Source organism: Lagopus leucura, unplaced genomic scaffold (assembly GCF_019238085.1).
Source record: "Lagopus leucura isolate 7727_CA_CO unplaced genomic scaffold, USGS_WTPT01 Super-Scaffold_100002, whole genome shotgun sequence".
NCBI classification, from domain to species: domain Eukaryota; kingdom Metazoa; phylum Chordata; class Aves; order Galliformes; family Phasianidae; genus Lagopus; species Lagopus leucura.
In genome coordinates this window covers 54,198,799-54,214,657 of record NW_024962263.1, presented here as the reverse complement: position 1 = coordinate 54,214,657, position 15,859 = coordinate 54,198,799, and the positions used below count along the sequence as shown (strand labels likewise).

Genomic DNA, 15,859 nt, shown 5'->3' with positions numbered 1-15,859 from the left:
TTCCAACCTCAGTGATTCTATGATTCCAAAAGCTTAACACCTCCAAGAAACACAAGTCAGTATGAGTATAGGTGCACAACACACCCCACCGCTCCCTCCTCTCGACCCCCACAGGCGATCCCACAGCAAAACCCCAGCCCCGGTCGGCCGCCGAGACATGCTCAGTGCTCACGACGGCGCCCCGCCCCCCCCTGACCCGGATACAGACAGGCTCCGCTCCGCCCCAGCCCGCTGGGAGCTGGAGCCGGCCGGCCCCGCCGCGGCGGAGCGAGCCGAGCCATGGGGCCGCAGTGAGTGCCCGGCACCGCCCCGCTGCGCCCGGCCATGGCGCCCATGGGGATCCGCCTCTCCCCGCTCGGCATGGCCGTGTTCTGCCTGCTGGGGCTGGGTGTCCTCTACCATCTCTACTCTGGATTCCTGGCCGGCCGCTTCGCCTTCTTCATGCTGAGCGAGCCGGCGGCGGGCGGACCCGAGGGATCCCGCGGTTCGGCGGCCAACGTGGACCTGCGGGAGCTGCTGGCCGTGTCTGTGCTGGCGGCCGTGCGGGGCGGCGTGGAGGTGCGGCGGGTCCGCGATGGCAACGTGCTTAACGAAAAGGCCAAGGGGAAGACGCGGGAGGGGGCCGAGGAGAAGCTGACGAGCGGCGACCTGCTGTCCAACCGCCGCATGTTCCACCTGCTGAGGGCCGCCTTCCCCGCCGTGCAGGTAGGTGGGTGCTGCGTGCAGCCGCCGCTCGGGGAGCGACACGTGTCGGCGTCCGGCTGGGGACGGGGCGCAGGAAACGCGCTTCTTTTCGTGGTTGACTTTGTGGCGGGTGCCACCTCATCGTGAGTGGGAGGAAGGGGTTGGGAGAGTGAGGAGATCCAAGCCCTTCTAGCTCCTGTAAGCAGGCATTTAGTCGGTTTTCAGTGCCTGGTTAGAGGGTCCTTTGGGTGTGTGTCTCTTCGTAAAGTGCTGTACGGACCACATTCACTGTGAAACCATCAGATTGATGGATTGTTGATGTGGAGTTGTTAAGTTCTTCATCTTTCTCTACAAGAGTATTGGCACGCCTTCAGGCCGTGCTCTGAAGGTGAATGGTTTGTCTGTCAGCGACAAGCTGCCTTAAGAAACTCTGTGTTGAAGGAAAAGTCCCGGATTGTTATGGTGTGACTATGTGGCTGCTGAAAGTAACGCATTTTGACCCCTTTGTAGGAGGAGGGATTGCCTTTGTGTAGGTATAAAGGCTTTCTGTGTTAACTGAAGGCTGGGGATTTGCTTTGGGATTAGAGCTTGGTGCAGTGCTTGCTCTGTGTGTGGCTGCCTGTGTGTGCCCCTCTCAGGTGACGGTCTGACATGGGTCTTTTCTCTTTGAAGGACATGAATATTGAGCTTTCCATGCTTGAAAACAGTGTTTTGCTGTATTTTCCAAGTAGATAGCATTTTCTGCTATCCTTCAAAAACTGATGGTACTCCCTAAAGCACAGATATGTTCACAAATTCTGAAATCAATCACATTTATATACATCCCAGAACCGGGTAAAATTCAGGTGTATGACTTTATCTTCTCCCCGGTTCTCTACTCCGTTAGATTGAATGAGCTTGAGAGTTTAAGAGGATGAGGAATAGAGAGTTTGACAAATCCTTCAGCTGATTTAATGTTTCTAACTCTGACAAGTCATCTCTGGGATATTTGAAGTATATGATCTGAATGATAACACCTTCTTTCATTAGGTATGTAAGAAATATCTACCAAACTGTGTATGTTGGTAAAACATGCTGTCTCAGGCTGTAGCATGCTGAACTGGTGAGGCTCTGGCACAGAGGGGTACCTTGTGGATGCCCCATCCCTGAAGGTGTATAAGGCCAATTTGGATGGGGCTCTGAGCAACCTGATCTGGTGCCTGATTTAGTGGTTGGCAACCCTGTGCACAGCAGGACGATTGGAACTGAATGATCTTTGAGGTCCCTTCCAATTTAAGCCTTTTCTTTTTTTTTTTTTTTTTTTTTTTTTTTAAACTATTTGCATGTTACAGTACAAAATTTTCAGGTGTGAAGACAAGATCATCTTCATCAGTAATTCTGTTGTGTACCTCTTGCATCCTCTATTTTAAATTCCTACTGTTTACGGAATAGAACTGTAATTTGTGTTGATAACGATATGAAGTTTTTCTGAGACATCTTTCATGTGAAGCAATAAGGCCGCAGCCTTATCTCCAAGTACAGACGGACACTCCGGCATAAAGAATGTTGCTCAAGTAAAATAGAAACCCTTCTCTATTTTTGCTCAAGAAGACAGTGGTAACAAAAGAACAGTCACACAAAAACTGAAAGAATTCAACAAAGTTTGTGAGTAAAGCAAAATACTGATTTACTTGCATCATGGAAGCCCTAAGCTTAACGGGTATCTCAACGTTAAGCTCATGATAAATTGTGGCTTTCCAATGTTTAAAAATAACTATGGGGAGAAGTCATTTGACTGAAATAAACCGAAGTCAGTGAGCAGTCGTGGATGTCCTGTATCATGCTGCTTGGCAGAGCACAAAATGTGCAGTCTGTCTGAAGTAGAACTTCTTCTAGGGAGGGAGTGGTTATTAAGAGAATATAGGAAGAGCTAGACCTTCACATGTGGAAGCTGGAATAAATCTGGGAGGATTCTCACAATTCATTTAGTTGTGATTTGAAAATATATGTATATATATGTATCAAAATTTGAGGGGAAGAAGAGGGGAAAAATGATTAATACATAAAGAAAATGTTTTGCAAGTAATGCTGTTTTCATTTACAGTGTAACTCCACTGCTTACATCTCCAGTTTTGTTTGATACAAATATATGTATTTGCATTTAAAACCTGTTGCAGCAAGGTTGGATGAAACAGAAGAGCAACAGATCAATTCAGTTTTATGACTGCATGGGAAATGGAACAGTACTGTGTATTGTTGCTATACCCCCCAACAAAAGGCACGGGCAGGTGGCAAGTCCTTTCTAACTCAGATATTGGCCAGGGTTGTCTCAGTGCAGTCAAGTGCAAGCAGTGAAAATTTGCATCTCCTATGAAGCTTGTGTGCAGGTGACTTCAAAATGCATTTCATGGTCAAATATGCACAATGGTTTCTCTTGATAAAGTCTTCAACTGCAGCCACAGGCTTGAGATTTATCCTCAGCAATGTTGTCTTCTTCTATTTGCTTGTCATGCTAAGAAGTACTCAGGGGTCTGATCCAGCTAAAATCATCTCTTCTGATTCTTTCTACTTTACTTATTTACCTTTTCTGGGTTACTTCACTGTTTGGTTTTTGGGTTGTTTCTCCGTGCAGCTCAACTTACTCCTTGCCCAGCATTTGTGAAATAAGGACTGGCTTTGGGAACTGGGTGAAGGCTTTGAAGTGATGCTCAAGCCAGCCCTGGTAAAGGATGGAGCGAGTGGAGAGGAGAACCTATGATTCCAAATCCAGTTGGAAACTGTCAAGAATCCTGGATATGCTCTGCCTGGAAGATCTGCTCTGTTTGAACAGATGACTTGTTCAGGAGTTTCATTAGCATTACCCACTACAAGAGTTTATCTGAGCACTACATGTCAGGGTTTTCTGTTTTAACAGTGCTGCCTGTGTGGAAGTTGGTGTTGGAAACTTGATATCTGAATGCATCCAAGGTAAAAAGTGTAAAATAAGTAACACTTTAAGAATACTTAAATGCTTCACTTTGCATTGCGGCCCTACTGACAGGCTGCATCAACACATCAGAAGGAACAGTGTACTTGCACAAAGGGGTGGGAATGATTTACTAGGGAGGTGCATTCTCCTTAAATGTGAGCTTTGGCCAAAGTCCTGTTCTCACATTGAAAAAGCCAGTTTTAAAGTGGCACACATAGTTCTGCTTTTTTGCTTCTGCACTACACTGCCATGACTTTCACAGGATGCAGATTTCAGTCTTGCTAACTCAAATGATCTCTCCCCCTCCTTAGGCAGTTTGTGCTTATTTTTGACCAGTACTTTGATATTTTTTCTCTGTAGTTGTGCCAGCTGTATGTCTTGTTTTCTGAATATTGAATATCGAGCAAAGAAATACCCTTATTTTCTTCTTGGTTTATTGTGACTGTAATGGAAATCAAGTCTTCTCTTCCCAGCCTTTCCCTTTAAGCATCTTTTCATTGGTCTTGACGCTGCCCTGAACCTAATGGTTCTTTTATCTATTTAGAATAGAGTAGAATCATGGAATCCTTAGAGCTGGAAGGGGCTCTTCAAGGTCATTTAGTCTAACTCCCCTGCAGTGAACAGGGACATGCATAGTTAGATCAGGTTGCCCAGAGCCTACCCTTGAATGTCTCCAGGGACGGGACATTTGCCATCTCTATGGGCAGCCTGTTCCAGTGCCTTACCGCCTTCACTGTTTAAAAATAAAATAAAATAAAAATACATGTACCTTGAGTAAATGTACCCTTTTTAAGCTTGAAGCCATTTCCCCTTGTACTATCACCATAGACCCTGCTAAAGAGTCTGTCCTCTTCTTTCCTGTAGCTCCCCTTTAGGTACTGAAAGGCCACAATCAGGAGCCTTCTCTTTTCCGGGCCTAAGATGGCAAGCTCTGCATCTGATAACTAATTCAGTGGAGTAAGATAGGTATGTCAAAGGACTAGATCTTAAGAACAAAATGCTACTTAGATTTTAGAAGGGTTTCGGTGCTCTCCAGCGTAAACACAGTAATTTGTTTCTTCGTGTTGGAAGAAAGGCATTCTTAGTTCTTAGGGCTTTAAGAAAGTTGACATTCTTTTGGCCATCATGATCATAGTGATTACAAGCATATTTGTAAGTAAAGCAAGAAGCATGAATGTTAATCTGTATTCTCATCAGTAGGTGTTGGCTGAGCATACACTTTTTAATATGGGTTTTACCTGATGCTCGTTGACTCTTGCTGAGTCTGTACCCAAAATGAAATTAAACCCCCAACTTCATGGTAACAGACTCTGTGATCTTATCTTTGCAGGTATAATTACCAGTAGCACTGTGCTTGCAGCAGGGCTGTCTGGTCTGTCAGCTGAGCACCTGGAGCTCTGTGCTGGTGCAGTGCCTCACAGAGCACAGAGCTCCTTGGAGCTGCTGTGTACGTGCTGTTCTCTGCTCCTGCGTGGCTGGGGTCTTAGGTTGACAAGTGGTGCTGTGGCACTTACAGCAAGCCTGTCATTCCTTTCTTTCTGTTGAACTTCTGTCTGTGCAGAACTGTGAATGTGAATTCTTCAATTTAGTGAAACAATTTGTGGACTAACGAGGGAGTGACGTTTTATTGCTTTTATTGTTCTTAGGTTTTAGTTGTTTTAACAGGTGTAACTCCTGTGATCGGTGCAATTTCCTCTGTTGTATTTCTGCTATTTTTACCAACTTCTATTCATTGTAAGTCAGGATGCAAGAAAATGAGGCAGCTTTGCCCTCTGGTACAATTGAGGGAGAAGTCAGCAACTGATCAAACAAAGGTGAAAGAGCCCAGCCTCCAGTGTGTGGGAGTATGTCCCTTCTCAGAGCTGGGTGGTGATGGTGGGACATGTGTGGCTGTGCAAGGGAAGCTTCCGTAAATGGAGGAGCTCAAAGGCTGCTGAGGGAACTTTTCTCCTCTGAATGCTCTTCTGAAGCCTAACCAAGTAACTGATCACTTGAATCACTTGAATACAAATGGCCAAGTTCAGTTTGAATCTTAAGTGTGTGTAAGGCACACATTGCGTAATGACTGACGAGTTGACTGTGTCTGTTAAGCAGAGCTAATGCCCTAAGAAAATAGAAAAGTGAAGTCAAGAACCTGTTAGTGTTTTGCTGATGTTCCTGTGTGCTGCTTCATCTGGGTCTTTAGGCATTTTGTTTCATGTTCCTGTTTGAATCACAGGAGTTACCCATTCAGCTGATCACTCTGTTCTTGAACTATTGTACTTGGAATTGTAAATTCACAAGTCAGAATATGAATACATCTTGTTGTTACCTGAACTGTCTTGTTTATGTTGAGTGGAATAGTAATTGTTTCCTATTACTAATAAAAAAACATCAAGATTTGGAACTGAGAGCACTTTATTACCAGATGGGGATCTAAAAGACTTTCAGGAATAAGCACATATGTAAGATGGATTGCTATTTAAATCTAACTCTTAAGAGTAGGTGATAGCAAGTGTAGAAACTTGCAACTTTATAGTTAGGTATGTTAACAGTTTGAGAGTATCTTGCTGGAATAAACTTTGGCTAAAGCATTTAGCATTGTGGTTGTTAATCTACCATAGATGAAGACTTGGCAGTTTAGTCAACTGTGTATCCATATCGCTTCAGAAAAGGTTGAAATTTAAGGTCACAGCCTTTGGAGGCTTCCAGCAAATAGGAATGGCAGGTAGGAACTCAACATCAAGCAGTAAAATGTGCCATCATATTAATACAAAGGCACGTTTTCCTGGTATAATCTCTTATATTTAAAGAAGAAAAGTTCTCAGTACTAAGGACTGGTGATTCTCTGTAAGGCAACATTATTATACAGACCTATAATACAGTTTCATAACAATAAATAAATTTAGTATATGCAGGTGGTGGAATGGCTGTGAGTTTCTGCGTGGCCTATGACTTGTATTCAGCCGAGGATGCAGAATAAATGGTAATACTGGTAGAAGAGTGAGTGACCCAGATGACTGTTTCTTTCAGGTGGCTTGCAGAGGAAGAGCAGAAAAGGGAGCTAGTGTCACGGGGTCTATACGACCACAGCACTGCTATCTTTTTTTTCCACTGTTTTTTCTGGCAGATTAGTTATGACTGTTGCAAGAGACTGCACTAGCAATATAAATGCTGCAACATCATGGGTTACACAATTTTTTAAGTAGTAGGTGTTTCTCTGAAAACAGTACCTTTTAGATACTTGCAGAGAATCACAGAATAGCCGAGGCTAGAAGGGACCTTAGGGTCCTTCTGGCTCAAGCCCTGCTCAAGTAAGGACACCCAGAGTAGGATGCCAGGCCCATGGTCAGGTAGCTTCTGAATATCACAAAGAAGGAGATTCCTCAGCCTCTGGGCGAGATCTCTGGTGCATCTCAGAGAAAGAAAGATGCAAGTCATGAAGTTCACACTGCCACATCCTCAGCACCATCAGCCACATGTGGATATGGGATTTGGCATTGGAGGTGTCTTTAATTCCAAAGATGCAACGCAGTACTTCATATCAGCTGGGCTAGCATTTTAATTCCAGAACTTAGCCTTTGAAACCAAAAATCTCAGCAACTATTACTGTGCAAATCTCTAATTTTACTGTAATGAAATAACAAGTGTAACGAGAGATTTCTTTCCTTTTTATAGGATTGATTCCAACTCTAGTAACTTTTTTGGAAGCAGCCTTTGTTCTGCATTCTATTGAGGAAATATATTTTGTTGCCAGTTTTTTTCTTTTCTTGTTAAAATGCAATTTCTTATAGAGGTGCCTGATATGCTATAGCAGAACTTGAACTGCCTGGAGGTTGTGTTGAGCCTGCCAAGTCTGTGGAGCTACTTGTTTTGACTCTGCAGAATGGTTCCCCCTGGGAAAAACACAATCATCAGGTTGATCGTACAATGACAGATGTTTAATTTGTAAATGTCATGGCAACTTCAAGGGTTCTGCTTGGCGTGTAGTGCTTCAAATACTGGTTTTACATGAAAAGACAGCTATGACATGTGGCTGGAGATGTTGAAGTTTTGCTTGCTTCTTTATTTTTCAGTCCTCTTGAACAAGATGGCCTTTAACCCTTTGCTAATAATCTGTTACAGCTGAGATGTGTTGTGTCTTTACTTGTCAAGTAAATTCAGTGAAAATCCTACTGATACAAAGTCTGTTATATTCAAATGCAGAATTAAAGAATGATTTGAGTTGGAAGGGTCTTTTAAAAGTTACTTAGCCCAGCTCCCATACAAAGACAGGGACATCTACAGCTACATCAGGTTGCTCAGAGACCCATTCAGCCTGACCTAATCTGATCACTTCTTTATTTTCATTGTTTTTCAGTGTCACTTATCTGTGACATCTATAATAATTTTGTTTAGTTAAAGGATATTCATCTGCTTTAGCAGTTAGATATCTGGATCCAAGCTAATATGATTGCAGACTCCTTCTGTAGTCAATAAGGTGAAATAGGTGGCTGTAAGTGGTAGACACCTCGCATCCCATGTCTGCTTGACATTTTGACATGGCTGGACATCAGAACTAATCAATAAAGAAAATCATTTTAGAATTACATTCGATTTAGCTTGCCTCTAAACAGGCTTTTCTGATATTCTGGAATGTCTTAAAAGTCCAAGTTGAGTACACTTAGGCATTTAAAAAACACATCTGAGCAACAAGCTTCATTGTTCTAATGAATAATTAGTGGACTGATGCATTGCTGAAGGCTTCTTATAGGCTAAAGCATGAAAGGCACAGTGATAGTGCCTTCCTTTTTACTGTCAGTAGAAAGAACAAAGAAGTACCAGTCTCCTGATGTAACTGAGGTGCTAAAAGGAAATGAGTTGAATTTATCTGAATTCTGTTTGGCATTACCTTTGTTCAGTTATATTACAGCTCTCCTGTAAACCATGCGTGAAATTGTAGTAAGCTAGTAAGTGTGAACTGAGGCAGGTTGACCTGTGTAACCCTGCATGAGGAACTGTGGGGGCATATGTTTTGTAGTGTAAGATATCATTATGTACAGTATTCTGTGTCAGATGAATCTGTTGTGATTCAAAGCTGTCTTACTACTTCAGCTGAAATTACAGTACTGGGTTTTGCAGAATGTTCATCCCTTCAGCAGAATGGGGTTGTGATTTGCACTAACGTACAGAGCTCTGATCTCTGTTCTGAAATGGGCTGTCTCCACTATCAGTGTGTGGACTGGGACAAGTGGATTTAGAATGTCCCTATGGAGACAAACCCGTGGTTGTTGATGGATAAAAAGCTTGACATGAGCCAACAGTGTGAGCTTGCAGCCTGGAAAGCCAACTGTACCCTGATCTGCATCAAAAAAGGGATGGTCAACAGGGGAGGAGATCGTCTCCTGGTTTGCCCTTCTGTGTCCCCATCTGGAGTATTGCATTCAGGGCCACCAGCACAAGAAAGACATGGAGCTGTTGGAGCAGGCCCAAAGGAGGGCTACAAAGGTGATCAAAAGGCTGGAGCACCTCTCCTATGAAGGCAGGCTGAGGGAGGTGGGCTTGTTCAGCCTAGAAAAGGGAAAGTGCCGGGGAGACTTCACTGTAGCCCTCCAGTACTTGATGGGAGCTTATAAATAGGAGGGAGATTGACTTTTCAGACTGGCAGGTAGTGATAGAACAAGAGGGAACAGCTTTAAGCTAAAAGAGGAGATTTAAGTTGGGTGTTAGGAAGAAATTCTTAGGGAGTGGTGAGGCACACGTTCAGAAGAGTTGTGGATGCCCTGTCTCTGGAGGCATTCAGGATTTGGTTGGATGGGGCTCAGGCAGCTTGATCTGATGAAAGATATCACTGCCTGTGAGGGATTTAATTCTGTGGTTCTATGTAACACTCTGTGTTCAAGAATAAAATTCAGTAGGCTAGACAGCAAGTGACAACAAGGTTAAATATTATTAACTGCTGTTTATAAATGTTATTTCTAGGTTATCTTAGTTTCTTGGCCTAATCTACCCTAAAGACAGATGAGGAATGTTACTGACTTGTTTATAAAATAAAACACATCTGACAGCTGTGTAAAGGTTACATCCAGTTGAGCTGCTTATATTGCTAGTCATTATTCAATCCCTGAAGCAGGAATATAACCTAGGATTCTTAATCCCACGTGTCATACTACAGTCTGCAAAGTACTGATAATAATTGTACACTTGAATCTTTGTTTACTGATCAGTGTAAATACAGTATTAGATGTCCACTGTGGCTGTATAGTGTACAAGCATCCTGAACTGAATATTCTGCTTGTATCTTTGACGCAACTGCATTTAAATTCTGAGTAAAAGATAGAATTCTTACAATGGGAACACTCCATAGGAAGAGTTGAAGTCAGAATTATGGCGTCCAACTGTGGTGTGGTTCACGATAAAACTGTGTATTGTGATTTTTCATTACTTGTAACATGATGTTAGCAACTTGTCAGTTGCTAAAAAATGACCAGTGTGTGCTGTTGTAGTTTGAGGTGAAGGGAGAAACAGATGCATACAAGATTTTCTAACTAGTCCACTTCTACAGTTGCTGCATCTGATAAATTAATGCACCTGCTTTTGTTTTCTTATCGTAGATAAACTCTGAGGAACGTGTTGATACAACTGATCAGGAGACAGTCTCTTGGGATCGCAATATTCCTGAAGATATAAAAGAAAAAATACAGCCTAAAGAGGTTCCAGCAGAAAGTGTTACTGTCTGGATTGATCCATTAGATGCTACACAAGAGTACACAGGTGTGTAATTCTAATGTTTGTCTTTTTACTAAAGGCAAAATGGTAAGTATTTAAAGTGGCATCTCTAAATACTGATACGTGTTTAGAGTGTGCTCTATCAAAGCTGATGTGTTACACTGAGCACATTTTTATAATGAAATCTGTATAGCTGTCACACCATAGCATTACTTTTATGCATTCCAATTCTGAAATAACCGAGGAATTCTTTGCAACAAAGTAATTACTAAAATAGATGGTAATGCCACTTACAGGTTCTGCTGGTATTGCATGTCTTGATTTCGGTTATTACTGTGATAACACTAAGCTCAGAATTTTTTTGTTCCTTTCTGTAAAGGAAAGAATAAATGAATATATTTAACTTGATTAAAATGACTTCTTGTTTCCGACTTTTGAAAAGGATATATAATTCAGTCTCTCTTTTTCGTATGTTTTAAGATGTCGCTTAAGCAGCTTAAGGCAATACAACTGAAATGGTAGCTGAATATTCTATTGATACAATCACTTATAAGGTGAATGTTCTTCAGTGTTTGAATGTTTCAGCTTTGAAACTATAGAAGATAGAGTATGGGGCACAGAAGGGAGAATTTAAGAGCACAGATTCTATGAAGATACACACTACATAAGATAATTACTAGCAGTGGCTCTAGTATGAGCACAAGGTACATGTACTGAAGAAGAAAAACTGCTGGGGAACTGGGAGCCTGTAAAATCTTTTGCTATCTACAAAGTTATTTGAAGATGAAACAAAGTTATGTAATTGTACCAGTTAGAAAGTAGGCTAGTCTTCAAAGAGCAGTGTTTATATCATGTCTAACCTGCTTTTTTCCTGCATTCTGAACATCTGTCCGTGAACTTTCTTCCTTTCATTTTGCCCACAGAGGATCTTCGGCAGTATGTCACAACAATGGTTTGTGTGGCTGTAAATGGGAAACCAGTAATAGGAGTGATACATAAGCCATTCTCGGCATATACAGGTATCTTTATCCCTTTGTATGTTTCTGATCTCTTCTGTCATAGTGTTAACTAAAATTCGATGTTTGAGAGAAAATCTCTGGATATAAATGAGGAAAATAATACTTGAGTGCAAAAGAACAGCACTGCAGACCTTGGATCCAGAGCTGTCAGTGTGCTGTGAGGCCCCAAAGGAAAATGCTATCTCTGTTTAATATAAAAATGATGCATTTAAAACAAATGAATAAATAAAAAAACAAAAACTAATGGAAAATATGTTTAACAATTAAGATTTCTTCAATAGGAGTGCTTGTAGGAAACCAAAGAAAATGAAACCTATATACATTATGACTGGTCTTGTATGTGCTAATTGTCTTTGACAGAACTGCAGCAGAACTTGGGTCTGTGAAATTACATCCAGAGATAAATGAAAGATCTTAATGGCAACTGTTCCTATGTATCAGGCAAGACTGTCTAAGGTGGCCTTATTGAGTATCTGACGTGTTTTATTAAGGCATATTCCTGGCCTAATTAAGTCATTAGTACTAATGAGGTATCAGTGAAGATAAGTTCACATTTGGCACTCTGTGGCCATGTGTACTTCTGAATGCTTCAAAGTAGTTTTAGTGTTCACATCTCATATAGTATACGCTTGAAAGAATTTCTCTTCTTGTTTTTTCCTTAGGCAATACTGACCTCTAGAGTTGTGAAGTTATGTAGTAGTTCCTGTGCAAGAAGTGACTTAATGTATGAATTTTGTTCTCTTTTGTGCTTTTTGAACACTTAATATTTTGATCTAAACATTTTACCTTCTTTAAATATGAACCTGATTACCAGTCATAGAATGATAGAATTTTCCAAGATTGGAAAAGACCTCTAAGATCATGCAGTCCAACAAGCAGTGTTTTCCATTAAGCTATGTTGTTTAAGTATGTGCTATGTTTTGGTATTCTTTAAGAATCCTGAAGGGCTTATTGGATTGTATTTTCTAAGTATCAACTTGTATGTAAATAAATGTTTTTCAGCACTGTAATCTTGAGGATTTAACTTGTTTAAAAAAGTCTGACATGTTCAGACTTGGCGTCAGATGAAATGCAATTAATTCTGTCATTCTGTGTGAAGAGTTTTCATTTTCCAAGCTGGAAGTAACAGCATGTTGTGAGTAGAATTGTTCCTAATAGTACCACACCAATACAAAGCAATGAAAAAGTCACTGTTGTCATTACACACAGCTCAGTCTGTTGCTGTACAATGTGGTCCTCTACTGAGATGCAATTGCTGGTTAGTCTGCTAAGTAAATGTCAAATTAATGGTTAGGAGATGCCACCTACGAAGCTTGGCTTTGAATTGCATGATGAAATAAGTAGTAGGTTGCGTATAATAAAACCAGTCCTCCAAAATGCACTATCAAATGTTTTCACTTCCTTCTTTAGTATGATTATCCTTTGTAGCAGTAGAACATAAGGTAACATTTTTGCTGTCTTTTTTGAAGGGTCGTTTTTGGTTTTTACTGAAGAATGTTTTTGGTTTTTACTGAAGAATTGTTTGAGGAAAAATTGGATCTAGATCTGCCTCAGAAATGTCTTCTAACTTTAATGATTTTTCAGTTGCAAGCTATTTTTGGGATTTTTTCCGCCTTATTGTGCGCTTGAAAGCATGACATAGGAGTAGTCCATAAGCACAAAGCTGTGTGTGTGGAGCTGTTTCTTTTTCTTTTATGCTTCTGTGCACGTGTGGACTTCCCTCAGTCAATCCTAAATTTTGCTCTTACGGAGGATAACTGAGTCGCTTCAGTCTTCTCCAAAGAGTGTTCTTTTATCTGTATGCTTAACAGAGAGCTTTTCATAAAGCTTAGTGGCATTTGTGTTTCTCTTGTAGCCTGGGCAATGGTGGATGGTGGGTCAAATGTAAAAGCTCGTTCCTTCTACAATGACAAGACTCCAAGGATTATTGTATCACGCTCCCATGCAGGAAAAGTGGAGCAGGTTGCACGGCAGACTTTTGGAAATAAGACTGTGATAATCCCCGCTGGAGGAGCAGGTTTGGTTCTTTAAACGTTCTATCAATTTTATTGCTTTCAAACTATTTGAAGGGGTAGCCATTATTAGACAAAAGGAAATAAGTGTGACATGAGTTCTTTCTCCTCTTTTGTTCATGTTCCCAGAAGCAAGCGCTCTGCAGTAGTGACACAGTATCTCGTGACTATAGAAGCCTGAATTCAAACCTGCTTCAGGCAGTTTGTGTGTATCTAGCCCTGGACCAGAGTGTTCTGTTTTGGTCCTGTTGAACATTGGTATACATTCACTGAAAGTGCTGATGCCTTTGTGGAAGGTAAAAGAATGTGTGACCAAATAAAGAGTCATGGAAGAGAATCATCTGGTTCCTAGATAACTAATAGTACATTAATTAGACAGCGTTACAAGAAAAAGCCATTAAAGATTGATACTATTGCTTTCATTTACATCAGGAAATAGGAAAGTGTTGTAACTGAAGACCATTGCTATCTGTCCTGTATTCAGTCCGAGGAGTTTTTAGCTATGTTTCATAACCTTACGCAATATCCTTTTGCATTTTACTGGCATAATGCAAATATGTGCATTATATTGCTTCACTAGTGTAAAGCAATGGATGTTTTTAGATCTCCAAAATCCATACAAAATTTGAATTTTACAGAAATGTTTCTTTTTAAGTCTTTAATGTGGAAAGCTAGAGAAGATGATCTTGTTCAGGCTCTTGACAGTGAATGTAAATCAATTTTCTTATGACAGAGGTGATGAAAGTGCAGCTGATTATATTAGGCCTGGGCTTAACTCTGCAAATGAAGAAATTGTTTAGCAAAACAAAAATGATTGGTTGAATAGCTGAAAAATTAAAATAAATAAATAAATAAAAAATCTCTGTAAAATAAAGAAAAGAATGCTATTTTAAGCAATAACTTTGTACTATGATAGACATAAATGGCCCTGGACTAAGTTGCTGTGACAAAGAGTGGTGTATATCTATGCATCTTTCTTGTAATAAAAAGCCAGAAAAAGAAGTAGACTTCACTGTAATATAGTGATCAGGGAATAAATATTTGAATGTAAGAGCAAAACTGTATTTGAGTTTATAGTTTACTTCTTTTAACGTGTCTAAATAAGTCTATGTAACACATAGGTAAAGTCTGTCTAAAGGAATCTTGAGGAAGTGTTTTTTGTTCTTACGGGATTTTTATTTCAATTTTCTGTATAGGTCAGATGGCAGGCAGGTTTATTGGTGCTTTCAATGTTGTACTGCACTGGCAGGATATATGCTTCATGACATCACTTTCCTGTATTTTGCATATGCAAGTTATTAACAGTTACTGTTAGGTTTTTCCTTTGTGTGGAATTGGAAAATGTGGTTTAACTTTTTTATTCTGATCAATTATTGTAGGTTACAAAGTGCTGGCTCTCCTTGACGTGGCTGAAAAGAATCAAGAAGAAGCTGATGTGTATATCCATGTCACCTATATTAAGAAGTGGGACATATGTGCTGGAAATGCAGTGTTGAGAGCATTGGGTGGCCACATGACTACTCTGACGGGTGAAGAAATTAGTTACACTGGCTCAGATGGCAATGAGGGAGGACTTATAGCCAGTATCAACATGGACCATAAAGCACTAATTGAAAAACTTCCAGATCTGGAAAAAACATCACACAAATAAATGTGGTTGATGGAGAAATACAAGTCATGCTTTTGTAGCCTCCAGATGCTCTGTCTAGAGAAGCAGGTTTGAAAACTTGCTGGGAAAGATGAACAGCAAAGCAGTTTGGTGAGGATGTGGGGACTGTATCATGCATTGGGTTTTCTCAGTGATGGTATTTAAAAAAAAAAATCAACAATAATAATAATAAGCAGAAGTAGGAAGAGGACTGACTGCCTCACACCTCAGTTTCCGTGTCTTTTTTTTCTTTTGGACCATTTTCACGCAGTCCTTACATTCAAGGAGCATATATGTTACATAGTTGTGAACATAGGAGAATTAAAGAGAAATCCAAATTGATTCATAAAATAACTGAAGTAGTTCTCACAGGAATTGCTTGGAAACTTTTACATCATGTTACTGTAGTTTTAGTGACTCCTTAATGAATTAAGTAGAAACAAAGATTGATTTATGTAGGTGTTTGATAACTGTAAACAATCTAATAGGAAAGATGACCCTGTGTTCTCTATCCCCTGAACAGAAAGCACAAGAAGATTGACACAAATTTATATGCTGCAACAGTCTATCTTTTGATAGAGTGGCACTCTTTCTGCTTTTGAAGAGGAAAATAATAATAATAATAAAAAAAAACAACGTTCTGTACTATTTTCACTTTCTCCTGAAGATTTAAACCAGTTTAATTCAGATGAGTTGTGAATGTCAGTGTTTTATTTATTAGTGAAATTATTTCCATATACCTTTTTAGAAGAAAGCAATGCTTCCTTGTATAGTTTTTAACTGTTAATTCTTGTCCTTGCTGACTTCTCTGTACAGTGTTGAAGATGCATGCTAGGTTTTCCTCTGATGTAGGTCTTGTTCA

The 15,859-nt window shown here is 40.3% G+C and overlaps 1 protein-coding gene across 1 annotated transcript; it reads left to right on the top strand.

Annotated features, from left to right (window-relative positions):
- Positions 1–272: 272 nt before the first annotated feature.
- BPNT2 (3'(2'), 5'-bisphosphate nucleotidase 2) lies at positions 273–15,227 on the top strand. The gene is made up of 5 exons (XM_042869667.1): positions 273–705; positions 10,204–10,363; positions 11,242–11,337; positions 13,193–13,354; positions 14,729–15,227. The coding sequence occupies exons 1-5, from the start codon at positions 325–327 to the stop codon at positions 14,998–15,000; spliced, it is 1,071 nt and encodes a 356-aa protein (XP_042725601.1). The 5' UTR covers positions 273–324; the 3' UTR covers positions 15,001–15,227.
- Positions 15,228–15,859: the final 632 nt, after the last annotated feature.

Coding starts and splice junctions, on each gene's coding strand:
- BPNT2 (XM_042869667.1), top strand. CDS start 325: ATGGCGCCCATGGGGATCCGCCTCTCCCCGCTCGGCATGGCCGTGTTC. Junction 706..10,203: donor CCGCCTTCCCCGCCGTGCAG/GTAGGTGGGTGC, acceptor TTCTTATCGTAG/ATAAACTCTGAGGAACGTGT. Junction 13,355..14,728: donor AATCCCCGCTGGAGGAGCAG/GTTTGGTTCTTT, acceptor CAATTATTGTAG/GTTACAAAGTGCTGGCTCTC.